The sequence below is a fragment of the Ananas comosus genome, linkage group 18 (genome assembly GCF_001540865.1).
Source record: "Ananas comosus cultivar F153 linkage group 18, ASM154086v1, whole genome shotgun sequence".
Classification (NCBI taxonomy): domain Eukaryota; kingdom Viridiplantae; phylum Streptophyta; class Magnoliopsida; order Poales; family Bromeliaceae; genus Ananas; species Ananas comosus.
Window position 1 is genome coordinate 8,520,450 of NC_033638.1, and position 23,297 is coordinate 8,543,746.

At 37.6% G+C, this 23,297-nt stretch overlaps 2 protein-coding genes across 5 annotated transcripts; both read right to left on the reverse strand.

The window, feature by feature from the left end:
• Positions 5,194 to 21,116, reverse strand: LOC109724030. 3 transcript variants are annotated; one of them, XM_020252634.1, is made up of 29 exons: positions 20,967 to 21,116; positions 20,370 to 20,474; positions 19,358 to 19,446; positions 18,768 to 18,891; positions 17,811 to 18,470; positions 17,328 to 17,696; positions 17,143 to 17,247; positions 16,809 to 16,988; positions 16,518 to 16,659; positions 16,170 to 16,351; positions 15,063 to 15,148; positions 14,121 to 14,169; positions 13,951 to 14,017; positions 13,376 to 13,857; positions 13,173 to 13,272; positions 12,268 to 12,401; positions 11,595 to 11,662; positions 11,308 to 11,524; positions 10,953 to 11,168; positions 9,895 to 10,047; positions 9,767 to 9,820; positions 9,477 to 9,688; positions 9,309 to 9,378; positions 8,673 to 8,989; positions 8,399 to 8,576; positions 6,954 to 8,309; positions 6,116 to 6,874; positions 5,952 to 6,023; positions 5,194 to 5,641 (listed from the first exon to the last, which is right to left on the reverse strand). In XM_020252634.1, exons 2-29 carry the CDS (start codon positions 20,442 to 20,444, stop codon positions 5,621 to 5,623), a joined length of 6,537 nt encoding a protein of 2,178 aa, XP_020108223.1. In that variant the 5' UTR covers positions 20,445 to 20,474; positions 20,967 to 21,116; the 3' UTR covers positions 5,194 to 5,620. The 3 variants fall into 3 exon arrangements, with proteins under 3 accessions (XP_020108223.1, XP_020108224.1, XP_020108222.1); XM_020252635.1 differs by having other exon boundaries at positions 6,116 to 6,868; positions 20,930 to 21,116; XM_020252633.1 differs by having other exon boundaries at positions 20,930 to 21,116.
• On the reverse strand, positions 21,597 to 23,215 carry LOC109724033 (octanoyltransferase). Of its 2 annotated transcripts, none has more exons than XM_020252643.1 (2): positions 23,079 to 23,215; positions 21,597 to 22,584 (listed from the first exon to the last, which is right to left on the reverse strand). In XM_020252643.1, the coding sequence occupies exon 2, from the start codon at positions 22,565 to 22,567 to the stop codon at positions 21,878 to 21,880; it is 690 nt and encodes a 229-aa protein (XP_020108232.1). In that variant the 5' UTR covers positions 22,568 to 22,584; positions 23,079 to 23,215; the 3' UTR covers positions 21,597 to 21,877. The 2 variants fall into 2 exon arrangements, with proteins under 2 accessions (XP_020108232.1, XP_020108233.1); XM_020252644.1 differs by having other exon boundaries at positions 21,597 to 22,702; positions 23,079 to 23,142.

Here is a 23,297-nt window from a genome sequence, read left to right on the forward strand (position 1 = left end):
TGTTAAAGCTTTCATGTATGAAATCAGTGGGCCTCCACAATGGAATCTGGGTGACTCAGAAACACATGGGTGACACAAGAAACACACACACACACACACACACAAAGCATGTTTTTGCAGTGAAAAAGAGGAGATCTTACTCTGACCCCACATGATAAAGGAAACAAGCTTTGGTACAATTAATACTGGAGTTTTTCACTGGCATATGTAGTCGTATATTTATTGACTTAAATGAGTCAGTATTCTGTCCTGTGACGGAAGGCCATGTGAGCCGAGTCATATTCGAAATGGCGTGAGACCGTATTAGGCCAAATCATGTTCGAAGTGGCGTGAGGTTAGGTAGGCCGAGTCACAATCGAGATCCGTGGGCGCTGTATCTATATATTTTAAGTGAATTGGTTGCGTATTTCTATCATCTCGAGCTTTTAGGATTAATGATTAGCGCCAACGATCCGACAATATTGAAGTGCTTGGAAAAAAAAAAAAAGAAGAGAGAAGAAAAAAGTGGAAGTTTTAGTTTATTTTGTACTGCAGTAGTACTCTTTTTAAGCTTGAGCAGTGGACTATTGTGATAAACCTCCTTTATGATCTGTAATTCAAATTCTATTGACTTTTTGTAGTCTTAATTATTAGTTTAATAGAATTTTTCAGAAGCTTTATGATGTTTGTTTTCGGATTAGTACGGGCGTTGATTGCTAAACACCTGACTTTTTTTTCTCGATAACTAGATTTTGTTGTTTTTTAAGAGACCAAATGCGTACTTTTTTCTCTCGATAACTCGATAACTAGATCATAAACCTCCTTTATGATCTGTAATCCAAATTCCATCAACTTTTTGTAGTCTTAATTATTAGTTTAATAGAATTTTTCAGAAGCTTTATAATGTTCGTTTTCGGATTAGTACGCGCATTGATTGCTAAACACCTGACTTTTTTCTCTCGATAACTAAATTTTTCTTTTTTTTTTTTAAGAAACCAAATGCGTACTTGGTTGCTAGGAAAAATGTTCAACTCATGAAAAATAAACATAAAAAAATCCTTTAATTAGCTGTACTAAAACCTGAAATTATTATGTTTACAAATTTAACTCATTAGAGGATATGGTAATTTATTAATTAATACGTTAACACCCTGTCTTAGTGTGGGTGATTCAATAAATAATTGATGCTTTTGTTGCACAAAAAAAAAATCACTGGAAAATGCATTGGTAAATTGAGGAAGTTACAAGGGCAATTTGATCATTTCACAATAATGCTTAAAAAAATTAATAAATAAATTGTAGCCTAAGCAATATTTGAACGTATACCAATTGCCAACGTAACTCATCTAATTAATCGCATCCTAATCATCATATATTTGTAATGATTAGTAGGTAAAATTGCAACGAGACCACCTCAACTATAGGATATTCGAAATACACTCCTCAAGTTTTATTTTTTTTTTCCGGATTGTAAGTAATGCTGTTAAAAAAAATTTAGTAAATTTATGGAAATTTCATCCAATTTAATAATATTAGATTAGTTAATTGTAAACAAACTAATAAAATTATTAAATTTGATAAAAAATTTTAACTTAATTAAATACTAAAACTCAAATAGAAATAAGTCGAAGGTGAAGAGGTGGTCTCAATCAAAAAAAAAAAAGATTGAGGGGTAGTTCTCTAAATCGAATATAGTTGAGGGGGCCTCCATGCATTTTCAACTGATTAGTCACTTGATAAATTATGATAAAGATGGACGGTGGAAAAGTCGCCGATCTCCCCCGCAGCACTAAAATTAGCAACCACGTGGCGCGTGATAAGCAGACACACGTGGACACCGACTAACGCACCCGATTCACCGAATCCACTTTTCACACCGACTTATTACTACTTAATAACCTTTTTTTAAAAAAAATTAAAATTTTTTTATTTAAAATTTTTAAAATATGAGCTTTTATTAAAAATTAAAATTAAAGTTGTGGAGGGGGGCATGATGTGCCCTACTTTTGGATTTTCTTTTCTGGTAAACGCACACGTCAAAGAGTTTCCAAGTGCTTGTTTAAAAATCAGAACTACTTATTAAAAAAAAAAAAAAAGGGCTAAATTATAGAATTTTTTTTTATAAATATTTATTTTATTTTTTCATTTTTTTCCTAACTTTTAAAAAAATTATATTTTACCCCCTCAATATTTCAACCCGTTATATTTAGGCTTCTTCCGTCGGGTTTCTACCACTATTTTGTCCATTTTTTATAAGTTATATCAAAAATACCCTTCAAACGAATATAAATATATTAAAAAATATTTTTTATTATAAAAAAAGTAAGAATAATTTTGTCATTTTACCATCTCTATTAATGCCGCACCCCTTTAAAAATATTTCTGAAATTTTAAAAGATAAAATACAGATAGTCATTGCATGAGAGAGAGAGAGAGATGGTTTACTTGGACCGGGTCCATCGCGTCTTCCGTGGACTAGACTGGCTAAAAGCTTTACTTGTGTTTTCATTTCGGTGGGCCGCGCGACTTTGTTGTGGATCTATTTTTAATAGAATTTTATTTTTTTGAGAAAAATGTAGCAAGCTATCTGTTTTATTCATTAAGCAAAATAAACTGGCGTACAGTATGGAAACAGCCAGGACCTCCTAGGGAACTAGTAAAAAAGGTAAAGTGAAAATGTAAGACAAAGAAAAACAAAAGGAGAAAAAGAGGGGGTGTGAGTAGGGAGAGGAGAGATAGTAACTGAGGCCCAGACGGCACATTACAGCGATGAGTTTCAGTCGTTTAATAAAAGATTGACTCGTTCAAGAGACCGGGTAGCATTGTGCGAGATTCCTCGGAAGATTGCGTTGTTTCTGTTTGTCCAGATCACCGATCAAGTCGCGGCCAGAAGCATCAGGCCTTGTGTTCTCAAAGTCCCGACCAGGGTGTCGCACCATCCATTCCAGAGACTGTTGACGTTGCCTGTGCTGTCATCAGTTGTTAAGAGAATTTTGTTAAGAGAGTTTGGTGAGTAGTATAATTCATTCCGTACCCTCCGAATCTTAATAATTTGTTCCAATATAAAAAAAAAATATTTAATTTCAATATGGTATTGGATGGCGAATTTAGAACAAATCCAGTAAAAGAGAATGAATTGTTCTTCATTTAAGTTTTTTTCTTTCAATTTAAAAATATTTTGCCTGAATCTCAATACTGTATTGGATGACGAATTCACAGAAGATTCAATACGAAAGAGCGAGATGGGGTGTAATTTTTTGTCCTGAATCTCAATATCATATTCAAATGTACAGGCCATTCAATGAGAAAGGAGGAGATGATTTTTCTTTTTTTTTTTCTTTTTTTTTTCATTTTTGAGGTTGCCTAGTACCAAGTCCCATGACTATTATAGTAAGTTTATTAAATGTCTCCTGTTTATAACCCATGCAAGAAAACATAAATAGCAAAGCAAATTGTACCTACTCCTCCAAAAGAGAACTTGAATCGTGTATATAAATAGCACCTAGAATAAATCTGATCACCTAGATTTAAGAAAAAATAAAAAAATAAAAGGCACCACCATCCCCCATAATTAAGTGGACAATTAGAATTCCAAAAAAACGTACATCACCGCTTTTTTAGGAGACACAATTCGCACCAAAACCAACGAATAATAAGCTTTTGGCATCTGATACACTGCACCACACTACACCCATTTCGTGCTGCGCCCTATTTACTTATTAGTGACCAAGAACCCCAGAGTTCTAATAAATTAATTGATTAATTGATTAGTTTGGGTCCCATTTAAAGCCAATTGCATTGTTTGATCATGGTGGGTTGATAATTTGATCTGCTATACTCATTCTGGTGTCCTTTTCTACTCACTTTTTTACTTGGCCTTCACTTTCGAAAGATCCGGAATTATTTTGAGTTTAATTTTAGCTTACTCGTCTATCGTCTTTGCTATTCCAAATATGTTTAGAATCTAATTGAAGCCAAAAGAAAATAAGATAATTTTATTTTTCTATGTATGTGTAACAAAACAGCTTCTATTTTCAACTTTCTAAATTGAAAATTGCGGAGCAAGTTTCTTCAACGAAATTATAATTCTCAGTATCTTTAGCCAAAACTTGAGCGAACGGTTTCGACAAGTTTCTCAAATGAACTTATCATTCCATCTGTTACGGAATTGCGATGTAAAGTTGACCGACAGGTAGTTAAATTAAAATTATGTTACAAACCCTCCATAAAACGAAAGGTGGATAATAGCAAAATTAGTAAACTGACACTCCACAAACTTTGCGTGAATAACGATTCACTACACATTGAAAGGATTAATATCTCATCACTAAGCTTATGATGCTTAAAAAGTTGCTCCTTCACAGAAGCCCAAAGGACGGTCCGGACTTGATCAAATGGTGGCGGACCTCCAATCACAAGTTTACAGTCAAAGCCCTTTATCAGTTCCTCATGGACGGCGGACAGAGAGACTCGACAAATCGGCACATCTGGAGACTGAAATTTTCATTCAAAATCAAAATCTTCATCTGGCTGTTACTTCGAAAGAGACTACTCACAGCCGACAAACTGCTCAAGCAAGGCTTGTTCGCGAAGCAACACTATTTTCTGCGCTTCACTAACGGAAAGCTGCGACCACCTATTCTGTAATTGTGTTTTTGTTCGTTACCTACTCCTCGGCGTGGAGAGATTAGACGTACCCGCTAACGTCCTTGATGATCTGCGAGATTTTTGGTTGAAAATAATTGACACCCCTGATGCCACGATAGCAATTTGGTGAGTCGTCTGGACGGATAAAAACAATTCTATTTTTTGGACAGCACCCCCCGACGCTACCCGATCTCTAGCACGTGTTAATCTATTAATGAAGGCTTGAAACGAGCTACAATAATATGTCTTTATCTTCCTGCACCTTACCTTTTCTCCTTTTTCTACTTCCTCCCCTATTTTCTTTTTTTTCACTTCTTGTTGCTATTTTTTTACCTGTTTTCGGAGGCCAAAGCTGCTTCTATTTTGTTATGCCTAATTCATTTTACTTAATAAATGAGCTATCTATTTCGTATGCCTAATTTATTTTGCTTAATAAATGAAACAGATAGCTTGCTACCTATTTCTCAAAAAAAAAAAAAATCTCATCACTAAAAACTAAAAATCCAATTAGCTATAGAGCGTAAGATAATCTGTAACCGAAGTGAAATGGAGTAGAAAATCTGTAGCTTGATTTACATGCAACTGCACCCAACTTTTGGAAAATTTACTATTAAGCGTACAAAACGTTACATGTTTCTTAACTACTAATGTTACATTTTATGCACAGCTTATACAGAAAACAATGTTACATGTGAATTAAATGGGCATGGCCAGCTGCTTACAAGAGCTATGATGCTAGTCCTAAGATAATGAATTTTGCTTGGCCTAGCCTGTAGAGAGAACTGCTGCCATGAGAGAGAGAGAGAGAGAGAGATCGCTGGTGGCGGTACAATCAGTCCCGAGTTTCTTGTAAAATGTGAGAGGTGATCCTTGGTAGTAGTATAATCAGTCCCGAGTTCAGAGATGTGATCCCTGGTGGCAGTATAATCAGTTTCGTTTCGTCGTGAAAAACGTAACAGATATGTGATCCCGCCATTCCAAGTGTCGCGGACAGCTATATCTGGCCCAACCGCTCCTGATAATAAAAGAGAAAAATTTTTAGCATAAAATTGAGGGAAATCCAGTATTAGAAATTTAGAGCAGAAAAACGCAAAGATTTTGATCTCAAGCAGGCGAAATGAATAAACAGGTACATATGAGCATGACTCAATTGCAAGCCAATAAACATGCGCACATTCTGAGCATTCGCAAATTCAAAAATAGATTACCTAAGCAGATATGAAGTGAAACTAACATGTTAAATAAACTAAGCGAGATGGTAACTATCAAGCATTGATCATCATATCAAATGAAAGAGCTACAAGAAAGTCAAGTGCACATCAAACCTGAAGCATCTGCATTAGTTTAGGATGCTGCTCTAGAAGCTGGCAAAGCTTTTCTCGGTCACTTAGCAGTGACTGTTAAAGAACAATAAAATGAGTCAGTGACAGATTAAACCAAAAGCCAATGACACTATCCAAATGTAGTCCACGATGGACTAGCGCCGAACCTGAATAGCTTCGGGAGAGGAGAAATATTGCTGTAAACTTATCCCCGCATCTTTTTGCTGTTGAGACAAGCTATCAACTTGAAGACCCTGATTTTGAGGTTGCTGATGCTCAACCGCCGGCTGTGATGGTTGTGGTAAAACAGATTCCAGTTGTTGGGTTGGATAATAAAACTGCATCTGAGGAACATGCAGCTGCTGCTGAAACTGTAAGGGAACCTGAAGTTGAACGGAGCTTTGTGCGAATGGCATAGCTTGCTCAGCATGTGGTTGTGGCATTTGAATAGGAGTTGCTTGCTGCGGAGTCTGAGAAGGATGTGGTAGCTGAGGTGGTGGCGGCGGTGGCGGTGGCGGTCGTGGTTGTATGGATGAAGGCTGGGAGTTTGGGAGGATATGTGAGAGATTAGAAGGAATCTGACCTTGCTGTGGACTAAAAACTGATCCGGGCAATGAATTGGGTCGATTGATCAGCAATGATGGCGTGAATGGTGGTAGTGAATACGCAGATAGATTATTATTTCCTGATGCAGGGAGGATGCCCAACCCCGTATCACTAATAAGTGAAGGTGTAGGTAAGGTTAGGGTTCCGACGTTAGAGGTACTTGGGTTATACAGTGAGGCTGGGGAACCAGAATGCAGTGCAGGCGAATGAGTGATTGGATTAGAGTACGGTGGGGGAGGAAGCGGAGGCAAATGCATCCTACTTCCTGTGATAGAATTCCACGAACCATTACCAGTTGATAACATATTCTCCGACTGAAGCTGCAATTTAGAAGTTAGTGCTAAAGAAACAGAAAAGGAATTGAACTACAAAGAGAAAATTCAATCTATCTTAACCTACCTGTAGCCCAGCAACATTATTGGGGCCACCAACATCGAATGCTTGAAGGGGATATCCAGTAGGAAGTGGTGGTTGCACATCTCTTGAAGTGTTCACAAATGGTGACGAAACGACAGCAGCTGGAGGGGGCGTTGGAGGCAAAGGAGGCTGTGCATTACCAAGCGTCTGTTCCTTCTGTGGGCTTTTCCCCTGATATAAATAGGACGAGGAAAATTGTTGAAGTGGCAATGGTGCTGAACTTCGTGCATTAGAAAAAGGAGAGGGAAAGCCAGCAATATTTGTTGAAGGTTGTGAAGAATAATTCGATTCAGATCGATCACGCAAGGAAGTGTTCTTCTCTGAAGGCACGCTCAATTCTTGTGTTGTGGATATTTGAGATCTAGATGCTTGTGGTGTACTACCAATCTGATTAAAACGAACATTTCCATTTCGATCTCCTTCACTCTCCTCGACGACTGAACCTGGAGAGCTTTTGACCACAGCAACAGTTGGTGATGGCAAATTTTCTTCTGGTTGGGGAAATGGTAGCTTATCATCAGAGCCCGGTTCCTCATCAAAAACGATATCAATCTCATCATCATCAAGATCAGCTCTTAGCTTCTGCGGTTGATCAGGTTTAGGAGGACCATTATTATTCAGGAGATCCGAACTCTTGGGTTGTGATGCATCACCAGCTGCAAGAGTGGGAATGGAATTTTGGCGCTCCCTTTGCCTTGCCATGAATTCATCCACATGGATCGATGGAGGCCGTCCACTAATGGACCCACCACGCTGGTTAGTATTTACTATATTAGATCCACTACTTGCACCATCAATGTTTCTCTCTCTCGCGACATAGTCATCTACATGCATTGAAGGCGGTCTGCTCGTGTTAGGTTTGCGCTGACGGAATGTATCCCTGCGAGTGGGTCCTAGAGGGGCGTTTTGTGCATTCACCCCTCGAGAAAACACATTCGACGTAGTAGCTTCGGAACCGGCAGCATCCCGTGTACGTTTACTGGATCCATCTCCTGGTGGAAGTCTCCTCTTTGCAGATTGAGCTGGCAACAGATGCTTCCCAAGAGAAGAATCAGAACATTCCCACACAAATTTCTCCAAGAATTCCCCGTTTGGAAAGTCATTGCTAGTTTTCTCTGAATCTCCAATGAATTTCCAGGCATTCGAGAAAAAAAGTGCAGCCTCTTCATTCAACGGTAATGTGCTTAAAGATGGCATTAACTGTGATGTCATAACAATGGATCGAATAGCATTGCTGGGGGTTTCAAGACTTTCTGTACAAACAGCTAGTTGTGAATTGGATAGTGAATCAGAAGTGCTGTGAAGCAGAAGAGATACTGCTTTTAAGGACTCCTTGACCTGAAAATTCAAGGTATTTGGCTTAGCAGTTAGCACTCTAAAGAATAAGATATGCCAAAAAAGTGAAAATACACATGATAGCACTTCACATGATCTAAAGCGGATTTTCCGACTATCGCAGTTGAATTCTCATTCTCAGCAATATTTCCCTCCAATGTTTTTAGCAAATTTACAACCTCGTTCAGCTTTTCATCAGAAATATCTGCAGCACCGCCTGGCTCACATGGAAGCCCAAAAAGGTACTTCAAAATATTGATTCCCTCCACACTAACAAGCAAACAAGACAAAGAGATTAATAATCTAACAAGGAGAAAAGGAAGTGGAGCATGCACATTGGAGGCACATATGTTAAGAGCGACTTACCTGTCACCTTCCAAGCTTAGGCAAACAGCACTCAACGATAACACATAAACTGTTTCTACCACAAAGTTCGCACAACTGTCATTAGAATCCAGAGATCTCAAAAGCTTCTTCCAGCATTTTAAGAAGGGAAGGGACTGCAACCAACTATACTCATTGGAATAGTTTTCATCAGTATCCCTTTCATCTTGTTCTAGCTCCTGATTAGGACCTAAAGCTTGAGAATATATTACTGAAAGAGAACTTCTACCCTGTTTGGACGAAACTAGCTCCTTGAAAGCCATGGCACATGCCAACAATTCCTTTCCAACTGGTAGTACCTGATATAGCACAATTTCTTGATCACAATAATCAAATGGTAAAACTAGACAGAAATGAATTCAAGATAAATCAATCAACTTGCAATACACATAAATAGGTCTACACTCTACAATTCATGTTACAGCCAAACGAACTTCATCTACAATAACTATTGATAAGTCCCATAACAACTTATTTAGGATTCACTAATTACCAGCATACTTGGCATTTCAACAACAGACACAATTAAAGGCAGCCAAAAGAAGAATCTTTTACCTTAACATACAGCGATAAAGACAACCGTTATGACCTAATAAAACTCTTGAATGCATTATTTACCTGACATAACTTCAGGAGATGGCGCACAATCAAAGAGCTTTCTTCAAGACTGATGTTTTCATTCAAGAACCTATATTTTGAGAGAACATAATGTGAATATCAAGAAAAATATAAGCCAACTAAGGCAAAATGCTAAATAGGCACAAAATGTATTGGTTCTGAGTTTACTCGTCATGCACTGCAATTTGTTTTGGGGATGACTGGGCATTAAAGATCAATGCCAAAGACTTAAATGCAGGAAGACTCCAGCTAAGCAAAATATTATTTCTAGAAGAACCTCTGCTTTCACGAGTCAGCTTTCCTTCCGAATAAAATGCGTTGCTACATATCTCTAGTACTTTACCAAGTATCCTAACAGTCCCCATCTTACTTAATAACGCCTGCAAAAGATAGGATCATAAGAGACAAGCTAAAGTAGTATGAATACAAAATAGATATACATATATATTTTGTTTTACCGTGGAGTTGGGGTGTTCTAACAAGCTAGCGATAAAGTGAAGCAATTGATGCACCTGAAAAAGGATTCACAATCCCAATTATAAATCATCAATGATTATTGGATAATCAAAATATTAAGACTTCATACCTTGAAGATATCTGTATCTGATAGAGATGATTCATCAACATGATTATCCAACCATGAGATTGTTGGCCGTAGAAGTACAACTGCACATTCTGCCCTTTGGGAGGCAATGCGGGCTATTAGAACTCGAAGCATATCTTGTATGACCACTAAACCCTGTGAGATACAACTAACTAGTGAGAATACAGATAGCACTCAAATGTATCACAGGACAAAAAGATACTACGAGATTCACTTTTTGTGCTCTTGAATTAAAAAAGGGTTAATTGCATACAACCCCCTGTAAACATAGCGAATTGCAAATATATTTCTACAAAGTTCAACTTTTTTATGTTATGCTTGCAAAAGTTCAGTGATATTCATATTTGTCCCTCTAGTTTGTTATCGTTAGAGAAATATTTATTTTTTTAACAGCAGATAAGTGAAATGTCAACTTTGCCATAAAAAAAATGTCCCTCCAAAAAGCCCCAACTGCTATACTCCTATAGAAGTCCCACAAAAAATTTTCAATGGTCATCTTCTTCCTCATCTTCTTCCTCTTTAAAACTCAATCCAATCCACCATTGTTGCAACCTCTTCTCTCACTCCTTTTCTTCCAAACCTTTTCTTTTGAGCAAAATAAGAAAAAATCATAGAGGAAACTGAATGTAAAAGCAACACGCGCTCGACAAGGGCGAAGCAACACGCGTCGTGAATGAATGGGTACGGAGAAATTCTAGTTATAGGTTCGAAGCTTAAGAGAGGAAGAGGAAGAGGAAGATGAAGAAGAAGAATTCTCATTGCTAGGGTTTTAATTAAGAGAAGAAGGTATAATATAAGAGGGGTAAAAGTATCAATTTACATCATTGACTAACTAAGGTTAAATATTTTACCTATGATTAACTAAATTTTTTTAACGGATCCTAACAGCATGGGCATATTTTGCAAACATTAGGACTTTTGCAGGAATAACATAAGAAAGTTGAACTCTGTAGGGATTATTTGCAATTCGCTATGTTTACGGGGAGCTGTATGTAATTAAAACCAAAAAAATTAACGGAGAGATTATATACTACACATACCGAAGTAGCATAGTGCAGGACAACTTGTGCAATTTTATCGAGCTGTGGTGTCAACCGAATGAGCAGTAGTGACGAATGTTCTGGCAACAAGTACCAGTTAATCTGTCTCTCTACTTGAGGTCCTAAAACTGTTGCAATACTCAAAGCTCTAACAGCACTCAGTGGGGGCATTTCATTTTTCCACAGCCATATACCTTCATCTGGAAATAGATAACCCTATTGGTGCAGAGGAGATAAAAGATGTATTTTTATTACACTAGTTAAGAATAAGAGAATTTCAAGTTTGAAACAACCACATATCAAATGCTCTCAGGTTTTAGAATCAAAAGAAAATGCACAATATAGACGTGCATACCAGAAGAGAAAGTAGACTACAGACATCTTTTGGGCCCAGTGCTGCCGAGGAAGTGGCCTGAATGTTTTCAAGAAGAGAATGGAAGAGTCCAGGGGCCCAACCAAAAATGGGCCAGGAAGCAACTGCCGATGTAATAAGATGACAAATGGCACCATGGCCCAGAGCAGGGCTAGGATATAAGAAGGATAAATCTGCGGCACACGCTGCTAGTCTTGGGCTATAGTGATAACACTTCAATCAGGTTACCGCAGAAATAATCTAAACAAGAAGAGGAGAAAAATATTTACCTTACTTCCCGATGGAGTTGTAGAAGTGCATTAAGTAACTTTTTATTGCGGTACTGCTCCTTTGTCTCCTATAGACATCCATTAATATTCCATAAATATTTATTTTTAACAAACATAGTCTTAAACTTACTAGCAGGGACAATTAATCTTTCAGAGTAAAAAGAAACCATAATTCTGCCAATCAATGAAACCATTATTAGCAACAGACAGCATGATGTATTCTGTGCGACTATGACGGGTGTTGCGAAAAGGGATAGAATTCTGGCATGAAGTAGAAGTCACCTACGAATTGTAAACCTGTTTTTAACCATGCAGTAGCATTCCAGTTTCACCCAAAATAAGTTAAATTCAAAGTTTCAATCCAAAACAGTGCCAAATGATGCACAAATGCAATATTCATAATGCCAATTTATACATATAAAACACTTGGAATCTGTCCACTACATACTAATTGGCCCTATGCATCTCTTACATCAGCCAAGACTGGAAGCAAAATAACTCTACACATTACACACTGGTGCATCTATCTTTATCTTATAAATTAGATAATAAAGATCAGATTTTCTTCCACTGTATTATGGATTTATGAATTTTAAATTTCATATTTGTGAACTTAAGTTCGAAATGACACTCAATAAGTGCACAATCTAGATTCAAGTATTTAGCAGCTTGCCTGCAATTTCCGAAGGAGATTAATCAACAAGACAAGAGAAGGAATAATAAGATCAAGAAGGCGCTTTTCATGACTTCGGCCAAAAAGCAAATCAGTAGTCGAGCTTGACTCTGCTCCTTCATCAACAAGGTAATCTGAGAGGAGAACAATATGAGAAATTAAAAGCAAGAAACTTTAAGTTACATGATACAGTAACAACATACTTGTATAAATGCATACAAAGTTGGAAACTGAATAAAATTTGTCAAGCACAATACCAAAACAAACAGGGCAACTAAGTCAACCAGTATCATGAACGTTCAGGAAAAAAATTTGTAAGTTTTCAGCTATTAAATAAAGTAATATTTAGTTACCTGGCTTTCTTAACCACAAAAAGTAAAAGCACTACCAGAATAAACAGGATAAGTAATTAATGCTAGTATCACTAATGCTGTTAAGAAGACAAATAGAGTCTTCCAATTATTAAATAAAGTAAAATTTACTTAACAAACTTTCTTAACCACCAATAGCAAAGTAATAGCAAAGAATGAACCAAGAGGCGTCTAGTAGGATTCCCTACCAAACAAGATTTTAAAGGGCCAACTTCAGATCCTAAGCTAGTAGATTATCTTCTTGGAACTGTAAAAGTACAGGAAGGCTGGTTAATGTAACTCTTCTTCCTCCTAAATAGAACAACAAAATTGTTTTACAAGTTCATTGCTTTGCTCAGTGAACAACTTAATGGTAAAATTTGTAACAACACTATCAGGGCAAGTTTATAATGACAACTTAAGTTAACAAAGTTTGAATTAATGAATTAGTAGTTTATACCCCGTTACTCAGCATTTCCCATACATGGAGGTATTGGATTAATACCATTAAACCATTTGTCTGACAACATAAAGGACAAGCAATGGAGTACTCACCATAACTGTTAGACCAGCGCTCGAGCATAGACTTGCAATTGACTAAAACCACATACACGAGAGTAACAGCCCCCTCTTCAAAAAGAGTTGCAGCCACAGCCTTCATAACAAGATAAAAATTGCAAAGAATGCAAAGTTAAAAGACAATAGCTAAGGTCAATAAGATATATATGGAAAGATTAAAACTGCAAAGAAGCTCATACTGAATCTTCAGAAATATATGCCAAAATACGAAGCGCTGTTGTCAGTTGAACTATAGAAGTGCTGGTAAGGGGGACTCCATCAAAGTACTTGTCAGAGACGAGCTTTCCAAGAAGATTATCAATAACCAGGCCATCTGAACTGCTGGTTGAATCCCCAAATACATTCTCTACATCAATTGAATCAGATACAAGTATACTCGACGAAGAAAGATGAGCATCTCCCCCAGAAGCTAAAATAGCAGCATATTGAAGGAGCCCAATAGTCCCGTTCTTGTGGTAAATAACACCAGCATCTATCCATTTCAGCAACCTTGTAGGAGCATCCTGCCTATTCGATCCTGGAGAAGATAAGTGTAGAGCCTTGTGAAGCTCTACAGCCAGTCCAATCCAAGATTTAAGAGATGAAGCAGCAGAATCTGCGACCATCACTTCAAAAATTTCCGCAGCAGAATGAAGGATGGCTGAACTTAAAGGTGAGGCTCCTATAACAACTTTATAAGTCAAAACAATGAAGTACATATTACCAAATGAAAATTAAAACAAAAAGAAAGTGTAAACAGTAGACTATAGTCTACCGCTGGTTATAGCAGTTTGCTCTAGATCTTTGTATGAACGCAATGCCTCCAGCAGAACTGAAAGAGCCTGTAATAATAACACAATGAGGGTTAACCATGCAAGTCATAAAATTAATTAGAAAATCATTAGTCTTTTAACCTGGAATATCTTCAAAAGCTTAGTATAGTACCTCTGGGAAATAGCCTAGTGCCAACAAAGCTTTCCGACCAGTATCAGTCCTGCATTAATCATGAGAATTAATGCATGTTAGACTTTAGATTGTAGATACAAGTTGTGCTCATGTGTTCCAGATCTAGAAACATGCTAGATGCCCAAGACACGTGTCAGTTTCTTTCTTTTCTTCTTGTAGAATTTTTAATATCAAGATTTTTAAATCAAGAAGTCGGAATGTTGCCATAGTGAATCCAAAATATTAAGGGCCTGTTTGGCCCTGTTGTAGGGATGTGGAATGAAGTGTTGTCTGAGTAGTTTTTTTTTTAGGAGAAGCGAAGAAGCATTGAACTTAAACCCCTTCAATAAATTCTCTGCAGCAGAGTTAGAAGCATTAAACTGGACCAACTGCTTTTGCGGCTACAGAATCTTATGACTAATTCCCACTAAAACAAAAGCACCAATACCATCAAACACTTCCCTGGACATAATTGTTTGCTGAAAGCAAAAAAAGCAGGGCCAAACAGGCAGTAGAGTACCATAAAGGATTACAAGAAATAATAAATTTATATATAATATGTAATTTTGAAGCTTTGGGCGGTGTAAAATTGTATAGACAAGAAGATTCATAGATTCATAATTAGTACAACACAGAAGACTTCATATCTAATGACAATAATTACTAAACCGTATGAAAAATGACAGGTACCATTCTGACAATTTTAGCCTTAAAATATAGATCTAAAAAAGTATTTAGCTTTGCCATAATAGCTATGCAACACTGTGCATCTCATAGATGTTACAGCACAAATGAAAACCAACTTTGGTTTAAATTCTCCCTTTGCTACTACAAGTCAGTAAACTGTGTCCGTTACATTTGTTTTCTCTCTTTTGCCAATAAGAACATTCAGCACAAAGATTCTACTCTGTGAAGTACAGAACATTAGTCATTATGACCAACCTGGATATAGCACAGAGTTCCCAAAGAGCCCATAGAAATTCATCGGAATTAGGAGCAGCAGCAAGTAAGCGACTAACAGCAGTTACCTACAATGAAACAGAACAATCAGTAAGTAGCAAAACACCATACCCAATGAATGATCAAAAAAATATCATAATCAACAAAATAACGTGTATAAATGACATGCATAGATATACTATTTAGTTCAAGCTTGAGCATCGATACATGATATTCTCTACATAAATGCGTACTGCAGAATTTGGCTAGTAGCAAATGTAAAAAGGTTGACAGTAAAAGTTCGAATATAGGTGATGGAGCAATCATATTTTAAGACACAAGGTAACCAAATAATATAGGCTTTGAGCATATTAGTAAGATTAGGTACCTATGAATAAGAACTACAAATCAAACTTTCAGAAGCATGAATGATTCTCATGAATTAAGAGACTGATTAGATGTCAAAACAAGTTGTCCGCAGAAACAACTCTTCAAGCGATATTTCTGGCACTTTAATTGATAGAAGAAAAGTAACTTCAATTCCCTATCTTTACATCTGATATGATGTATTCTCACTACTGCCCATTCTGCAATATCCCAGCTCTTTCCACTCTAGTCTAGAAATATAGATATACATATTTATCTTTATCATTATCATAAATGACAGTTAATATGTTATTTGCACTGGTAATATCATTTTACTAAAATATATATTGAATACTATTATATGATAAACAAATATCAGTAAACACTACTTCCTGATTTTAGCAATATATGTAAACAGTATCATGATAAATTGATTACGAAGATAATGATAATGATTGACTAGCCATTTTCTGTAAGCCCTCGTTATATGTATAATACATTGTTGATTCACTTAAGAAAAGCAGGCTCTGCAGTGAAGTTCATGACACCATTTGCTAGTTTTTCAAGAAGGTAGATGCCATATACAAGATTATTGACCGTATCCTAAATAAGGATAACTTAATCCACTTTATCACCAAGCATCTTCTCGACCAGTCAATCCTTTCAACAACTGACTGTCAAATTCCCTCAACTAAATAAGAAAAGATATGCCAAAAGGAATGCTCTTAGCATTTCTATACTAACCACTCTAAGATAGAGCTCTATAATCATCCCAACTTCTTGCGGACGGCAAAAGAATCCCTTCGACAAAAGAACAGTTGCCTGTCTGAGAGTCATGCATTCTGTTTTACTGATATCTTCCCCATCTTGAAAGGCGAGAATCAAGAGCTCAGTTGCTTCAGGTTGAACAAGCAGAAACGATAAGCCTAAAAAGCAAAAGCAGGTAGCCTTAATACCATTGTTTCAAAGATACAATGTTCTAGAAATAAAAGTTTCTATCTGCAAGCAACAAAAAGGACCTGAACGACAGAAAAGGAAAGAAAGCGATATGTGCTCAAATAAAAGTTTCTATCTGTAAGCAACAAGAGGGACCTGAACGACAGAAAAGGAAAGAAAGCAATATGAGCTCAAGTGATGTAGCAATCTCCAAAAAACTGTCTGCCGCACTCCCACTGGCTGATCTCAATGTGGCAGATGATAACAAAGCAGCTGACAAAGGAAAAAATCCCCGTTCCTGTTTCAAAATATCAACAACAAGAACAAAGAATATACTCAAAAGGTAGTGCTGAAAGAAAAGGAAGAAGTCCAAGAGAATAGACAACACAAGGTGAAAGAGCCTTCAGAATATTCAAAACATAAGCATGCAAATAAACACATTATTACCTTTAAAAGGGATAACAGATACGGATCAAAATCAGACCTTGCAAAACTATACTTGGACGTGGCTATAAAGTTGACGGTTGCTTTATAAGACAATAAATCTTCAGTATTGCCAAGATTAGATATTCTTCGCACAAACCGTGGTGAGGGATCTTCAATAGGGCCATAAGAATTTATTGATTTCTGCATCAACATTTACCAGCAGAGAAGTAAGAAGAGATAGTGCCCAAGACAAAATACATTTACAACTGTAAGTAAATAAATGTGTGAAAACACAGTACATAAATGTATAAATTATATATTTCGTCCTCGGAAAATCTTCAAAGCAGAAATATACCAAGATATGCTTAAGCTGTGAATTTGCATCAACAAGGGATGTAACTCCATCAGTGGCAAGCTGACCATCAGCGGGTAGGTTGGTCAGTAAGAAGACCACTGCAGACTGTAAATCGACAATAATAATAATTGTTAGCATCTAAAAAAATTATATTGAAGTGATGCGACTAGAAACCAATGGCGAACCTCATATCTGGACAATATCTCAAAGAAACGCAACCGATGTAGGACATACGTAGAAAGAGAGGCAATATCATCTCTCTGCTTTTCCAATAGCAATTCCAATAGATAGCAGTAACCGTCACTAACACGAAACGGGACGACAAAATCTCTACGTGGCCACCACCCCAGAAATGATTCACATCCAATGCCATGTCGAGTAGCACACTCAATGATAAGAAGTAAGAGTAATGTGGTAGCTGTTGATTTCGGTATCTCTCGGTGAAGAAGATGAATAATTTGATCCATTCCACCACCACTAACAAAATGAGAGCAACCCTCCCTTGAAGAGCAGACAAGAAGGATCAAGCCCAAGGCGAAAACCAAGTTTTTGCTCTGTACAAAAAAACCAACAGTAAAAGGTTTGCCGAATTGCTCAGTCAAAGAATGAAAGCAAAAGCATCCCATAGATAGTTTTATATTTTAATGTAGAAATATGAATGAATGTACCTGAGAGAAGAACGGAAGGTCAAGAGTGGAGGCTTTCCTAAAGAACGGGAAACATTGATAAAACATGTCAACAAGCATTTCAGTGGTAGGCAACTGGGTTTCCAATTCATCTTCCATTAATTCACAACTTCCATTTTCAGATTGAAGATTCTTCCAGATTTCAAGAAGCTCATTCCTAGCATCAGCAAGAACATTAAGAAACTTTGGACTATCTCTTTTGCTGCCAACGAGTGCACTCAACAATTCTTGGTCCCAAGAATGCAGTGCGCTGTCAGTGTTAACCACAGCACACGATGAAGCGACTGACTCAACAGCACTTACGACATTAGAAGCCATGTCGTTAGTATCGACTAATTGGCATATCTGAAAGGCTAGCAACAAAAATTGCTTCACTTCAGGCAAAATATCGAATTCAGGAGATCGAAAACCTAAGGATTTTAGTGAAGACACTGATTCCTCAAATGCCAATTCAGATGAATGTAATGCTAGCGGGAGGTCTTCAAGCCTTCCCTCTGATGGAGAACAAACTACATTTGTGAGAGAATTGTCCAAATCCACTTCTATGTTAAATTGACCAAGGTCCTCAGCTGTATTTCCATAAACAACCAGCGTGAGACTGCGATAACTGCCACGCAACACCAAGTGGTTGGTAACAATGGCCTGCATTTCGTAATCAAAGGAACCCAACGAAAAATTTAATTAAATTCTCCTAGAAAATATATATAGGAAATAAAATAACAACAACACAGTTCAACCAAGGAAATCATATTCCATGCAAAGAAAGAAGCTTTAACATTATAACCTATTTATTGATTAACCACATGATAACAAAACCAAGCAAGTTTGTCATCACTAACGGTTATAAACTTATAGCAGTTGGTATTGTATATAATAGGCAGCAAAAGAAAATGTTTAGAAAGAATAGCAGATACACTAACCAAGAAGAAACAACCTCACCTCAACTTCCAACACATTGGATGAAGAATGCGAGTATAGGAAAGGCTGGCAAAGGCGCCTAAATCGTGACTCCCCTTCACAATGGACAAAAACCTCCAAAGCAAACGAAGGAGGTGAAGTAGCCCTGGAAAAGGAATTATCCAGCAGAAGTAACATGATGGGCATTAAAAGGAATTATCCAGCATAAGTAGCTTTAAAATAAAACAACTAGATGCTCAATGACATGTACAGTTGCAAAAGTTGTAAAATGACTCATAAGAAGAGACCGACAACAAATTAGTTGGCAAGCCATCACCATTGTTTCTTGAAAAACCCGTGATCTAGAAGATGGTTTGGCTAGAATTTTACACTGTAATCACCCTTGTTAGACACAGGCCATAGAAGAGAAAAAAGTAAAGCATATTAGATAACTTATCCACTATCCGTAAGCACTTAACAACTACTAGCAAAAATCTGCATTGAGAAAAGTCCTTAAAAAAAAATTTCTGGTCGTATCACAAAATTAATTTAAACTAAGACGATCTAATACAGCTCAATTAAGTAACAATCACTATAACTGGAAAGATGCTAGAAAAAGGTATCTGTCGTACCCAATCAGCGATATACTTGGCGTGGAAGGGGAGGCATTCTGCTCAAGAAACTCACAAGCAGTGATTACAACAGGTTCAGCAAATATTACCTACAAGCAAAACAATGTTATATGGAACCACAAAAATATAAAAAGGCATGATAGGATGGAGAAGAACCATTCAGAAAACATGGTGAATGTCCAATCTCATCAACCAAAAGAACTCAAGGTAAAAGCTAAGTGATGCGGCCAACAAACAAATCGTTAAAGAGTATCAATTTCAAAACATAAATGGAAGGGGGGAAAAAACATAGATGTACAAAACAGAAATGAAGAAATGAAATACTACGAGTGAGAAATGCAAGTAACAAAGAGCATAAAAAAAAAGTAACATGGAAATTATTTCGTTTTTTTTCAGGAGCAACTAATGTTGGTCGCTGAAAACCACACAACAGAGCACCAAAGTTGATCATCCACAAAATTTAGTTTGGCCTACAAAATGTAAAGGGGGGATAACAAGATTTGAGATGTTTGAAGACAACGAAACCGCGAATAATGTGTTAACAAAACAAAAAAATTTTCTGTGGGAGAAAGAACTCTTAAACAAGTTTTAGATATAAAGAGAATTTATTTTGGAAATATAGAGGTGATGACCTGTGAGAGTACAGGATGTTACAGACACAGAACAACCCAGGGTTACAAGATTGCCATCATGTTACATGCAATAGACGTTAAAAGTAACTCCAACAATAATAAGACAGCGATAACTGAGAGAATACGCATAATATTGACTACAGCTTTACAAGATTACAAACAATCTCATTTAGAAGTTTAAAACTACAAATGATCCATCGCAGACAAAACTAACTATCCACTAATAAGCAGCCCTAAATTGTTTATACTCATTGGTGAAATTAGCAAATCCAAAAAAAGAGTAAAATATCACGTCAATGAAATATGCTAAGCATAATAAAGCGAAAAGGGCTAATATGAAATTGTGCAAGTTGAGACCTAGAATAGCAAGATTAGCTTACCTCATCGACATACTCGTCAAGTTGAGAATGAAGAATTGTTTGGGCAAATAAAACATACGGCTCTGGACGACCCATTCTGTCTTATTGAAATCTAGCTAAACATGCCTGCAATGATTAGAAGCTTCGCTATTGAGTTTCCGGATGAGAACTAACTCATGGACAAAAAAAAAAATCAAGAATTTTTGTAGAAGTACACAATGAAATAGCAAAAGTTTAATCCTTTTTCACTTCATTCGCTTGTAAGAAAAGGCGTAACTACGATTAACTCTCAATGCAATGAGTTCTTGCACACACACGGGTGCGCGCGCGCACCGTGCATTTCATGCAAAAAGTGTTAGCGAACTTCAACCCCCAAAAAATTTAGTAGCGAATATCCTTACGTAGAAGGTAAAGAATCCTACCAAATAAATTATCCCTTAGTTTCCAACTAAAAATATAAAAAACCCACACGGAACAGCAAAATGACATTATCCGCACCAAAGAGAGAGAGAGAGAGAGAGAGATCCCTAAGGACCAAAAACGCATTTCATTTAACAAGAACAATTGGGAGTATAACAGACCTATAATTAGGAATTAGGGTTTCGTTCGGCCCATTACCCCTCTGCTTGGTGAGGCTTCAACCATATCTTCTTCAACTCGCCCCAATTTCTCCTCCGTCCCCCCACGGAGAAGGATCAAACACAATGAGAGAGAGAGAAAGAGAAGGGGGGAGGATCGGAGAGGGAGAAGAAGCAGGGTAATGGAGGGGCGTGGGGTTTAGAGAGAACGAGCGAGGGGTCGGCGCGATCTAATATAGGTTCGGCCCATTACGGCCCAGGAATTGTGAATTGGGCCCCAAATAGTACCAAGGCCCAAACACGTGTTCTCTATTGGGCTTTGATTCGGTTTTATTCATTAATAAACTTTAAATATCATTATTATTAATCTACTCTCTCCCCATGTGTATATTTAAATATATACATCAACAATATATTTCAATATTTCAAAAATGGAAAACCCAAAGCATTTCCCGTTGCTCAAGTATAAAAAGTTACAACTAATTAAACCAAAAATGTCGGAGCACAGATAAATACGTAGATGTACAAGGTATAGAGAAAAAAAAATAATAATAATTGGAACCATAGAATGAATCAAAACACAAAGTTCAGATAATTTTTATACGTTTATCCCAAAAAGGAAAAGAAAGAACATAGAGAGCGAGATGCCAAAACTATAAAAGAGAGAAAATAGATAAAAGATAGCTAGTTTAAAAAGAAGAGCATAAGATACAATTTTTCGTCCTCTTTGTTTCTCTTGAATCTGTGGATGCTATGAACCACAAATATTATCTGAGCAACCTGAGGCTCTTTTTCTTATCTCTCAATCACCATCTTAACGAAAAGAGCATAAATTTTTGCATTGCAGTAACTCATTTGCTGATATAGAAACACATCAATTGCTGAAGCAACAAGAATCAATTGACACATACACTGACACAAATGGACCAAAGAAGAGAAAAAAAATCAAGCTCATGAAAATTTTGGTAGATCTTGCTTAAACTTGATGTCATCAAAATAAAACGTTCTCGCCAAGCATCGAATAAGCTGTTCATGGATCACTTCATCGGCCGGAAGCTCCGCATTCGTCTCTCTTCTCAACGACGTCACTTCCTTATCGGCGATACCGCACGGCACAATGTGCTTAAAGTAGTCGAGCTCGGGGTCGATGTTAAGAGCCAATCCGTGACAAGTTATTCCCGAAGATATCCTAACACCGACGGCACCGATCTTTCTGTCTCCGACCCAAACGCCGGTCTCGCCGGCTCTCCCTGGACGAGCTTTCACGCCGTGCGAAGCAGCCACTTCGATCATCACGGATTCGAGGCCTTCCACGTATTTTCTCGCACCGAATCCGATTTCTCGGAGGGAGAGGATAGGGTAGAGAACGGCCTGTCTCGGGCCGTGGAATGTAATGTCCCCCCCTCGCTCTGTGTAGTGAAGCTCCGCGCCGATCCTCGTGAGGTCGGACTCCGGGACTAGCAAGTTGTGACGCGTTCGCCTTTTCCCGAGCGTGTACGTGGGGGGGTGCTGGAGGGATAGAACGAGGTCGGGGACTACGCCGGCTTTTCGTCCGGCGAAAAGCTTCTCCTGGAGCTTCAGTGCCTCCAAGTAGTTCACAATTCCCATTTTCCACACCTCGAGGCTCCTCCTCGCTTTCATGTTTTGAAATTTAGGAGCTGTTTGGAAGCGGAAAGTTAGAAAGCGAGCCAAGTTGTGAGTTTCGCAGACTCGACTTCACCCTTCAAATCCCACCGAAGTCGCAAGATCGTTCGACTTCGACTTCGACTTCGGTGCCTAAATAAATGTCAATGACTACGACTTTCACGAAGTCGCGAGCTCAGGATAACTGCTACTTGAAAATAAGACAATAACTGCGACCCAAAACACACACACATATATATATAGCAGAGAACTTGGCATCATATGCTCTTAGAGAACTTTTATCGAACATAAAACGAGCATTCACATGAAGAGCAAAATTTCCCAAGTTTTATGAAAAACCCCCAACGATTATCTAATATTTGCATCTTCAGAAAAGCAGTTGCCATTGAAACGGGGCGTTAAATCAAGGCATAAAAATGAATTTTTCTATTTAGTAAAAATTACACAGAAAAAAAAAAAAAAAAAAAAAAAAAAAAAAAGAGCGCGCGCGCTTTGCAATTGGAGCTACCTGGGGGAGGCGGTCGCAGAAAATCTCCTATGCGGGTGTTTTCCGCACCTTCTTCGGCGTGTACATTCCACGGATAGAGCTAAAAAGGAACTGTTGTGGTCGACCCTCCGCGCTATAATCGAACCGAGCTCCGACCGGTTCAAACTGAACCGGCATGAACCTAGCCGAACCGAACCGACCGAACCGGACAAAAGGGTTTTCGGTTCGCAGTGTTAAGAA

Coding starts and splice junctions, on each gene's coding strand:
- LOC109724030 (XM_020252634.1), bottom strand. CDS start 20,444: ATGGGTCGTCCAGAGCCGTATGTTTTATTTGCCCAAACAATTCTTCAT. Junction 18,892..19,357: donor CCAAGTATATCGCTGATTGG/GTACGACAGATA, acceptor TTCCTTTTCCAG/GGCTACTTCACCTCCTTCGT. Junction 18,471..18,767: donor CCAATGTGTTGGAAGTTGAG/GTGAGGTTGTTT, acceptor TACGAAATGCAG/GCCATTGTTACCAACCACTT.
- LOC109724033 (XM_020252643.1), bottom strand. CDS start 22,567: ATGAAAGCGAGGAGGAGCCTCGAGGTGTGGAAAATGGGAATTGTGAAC.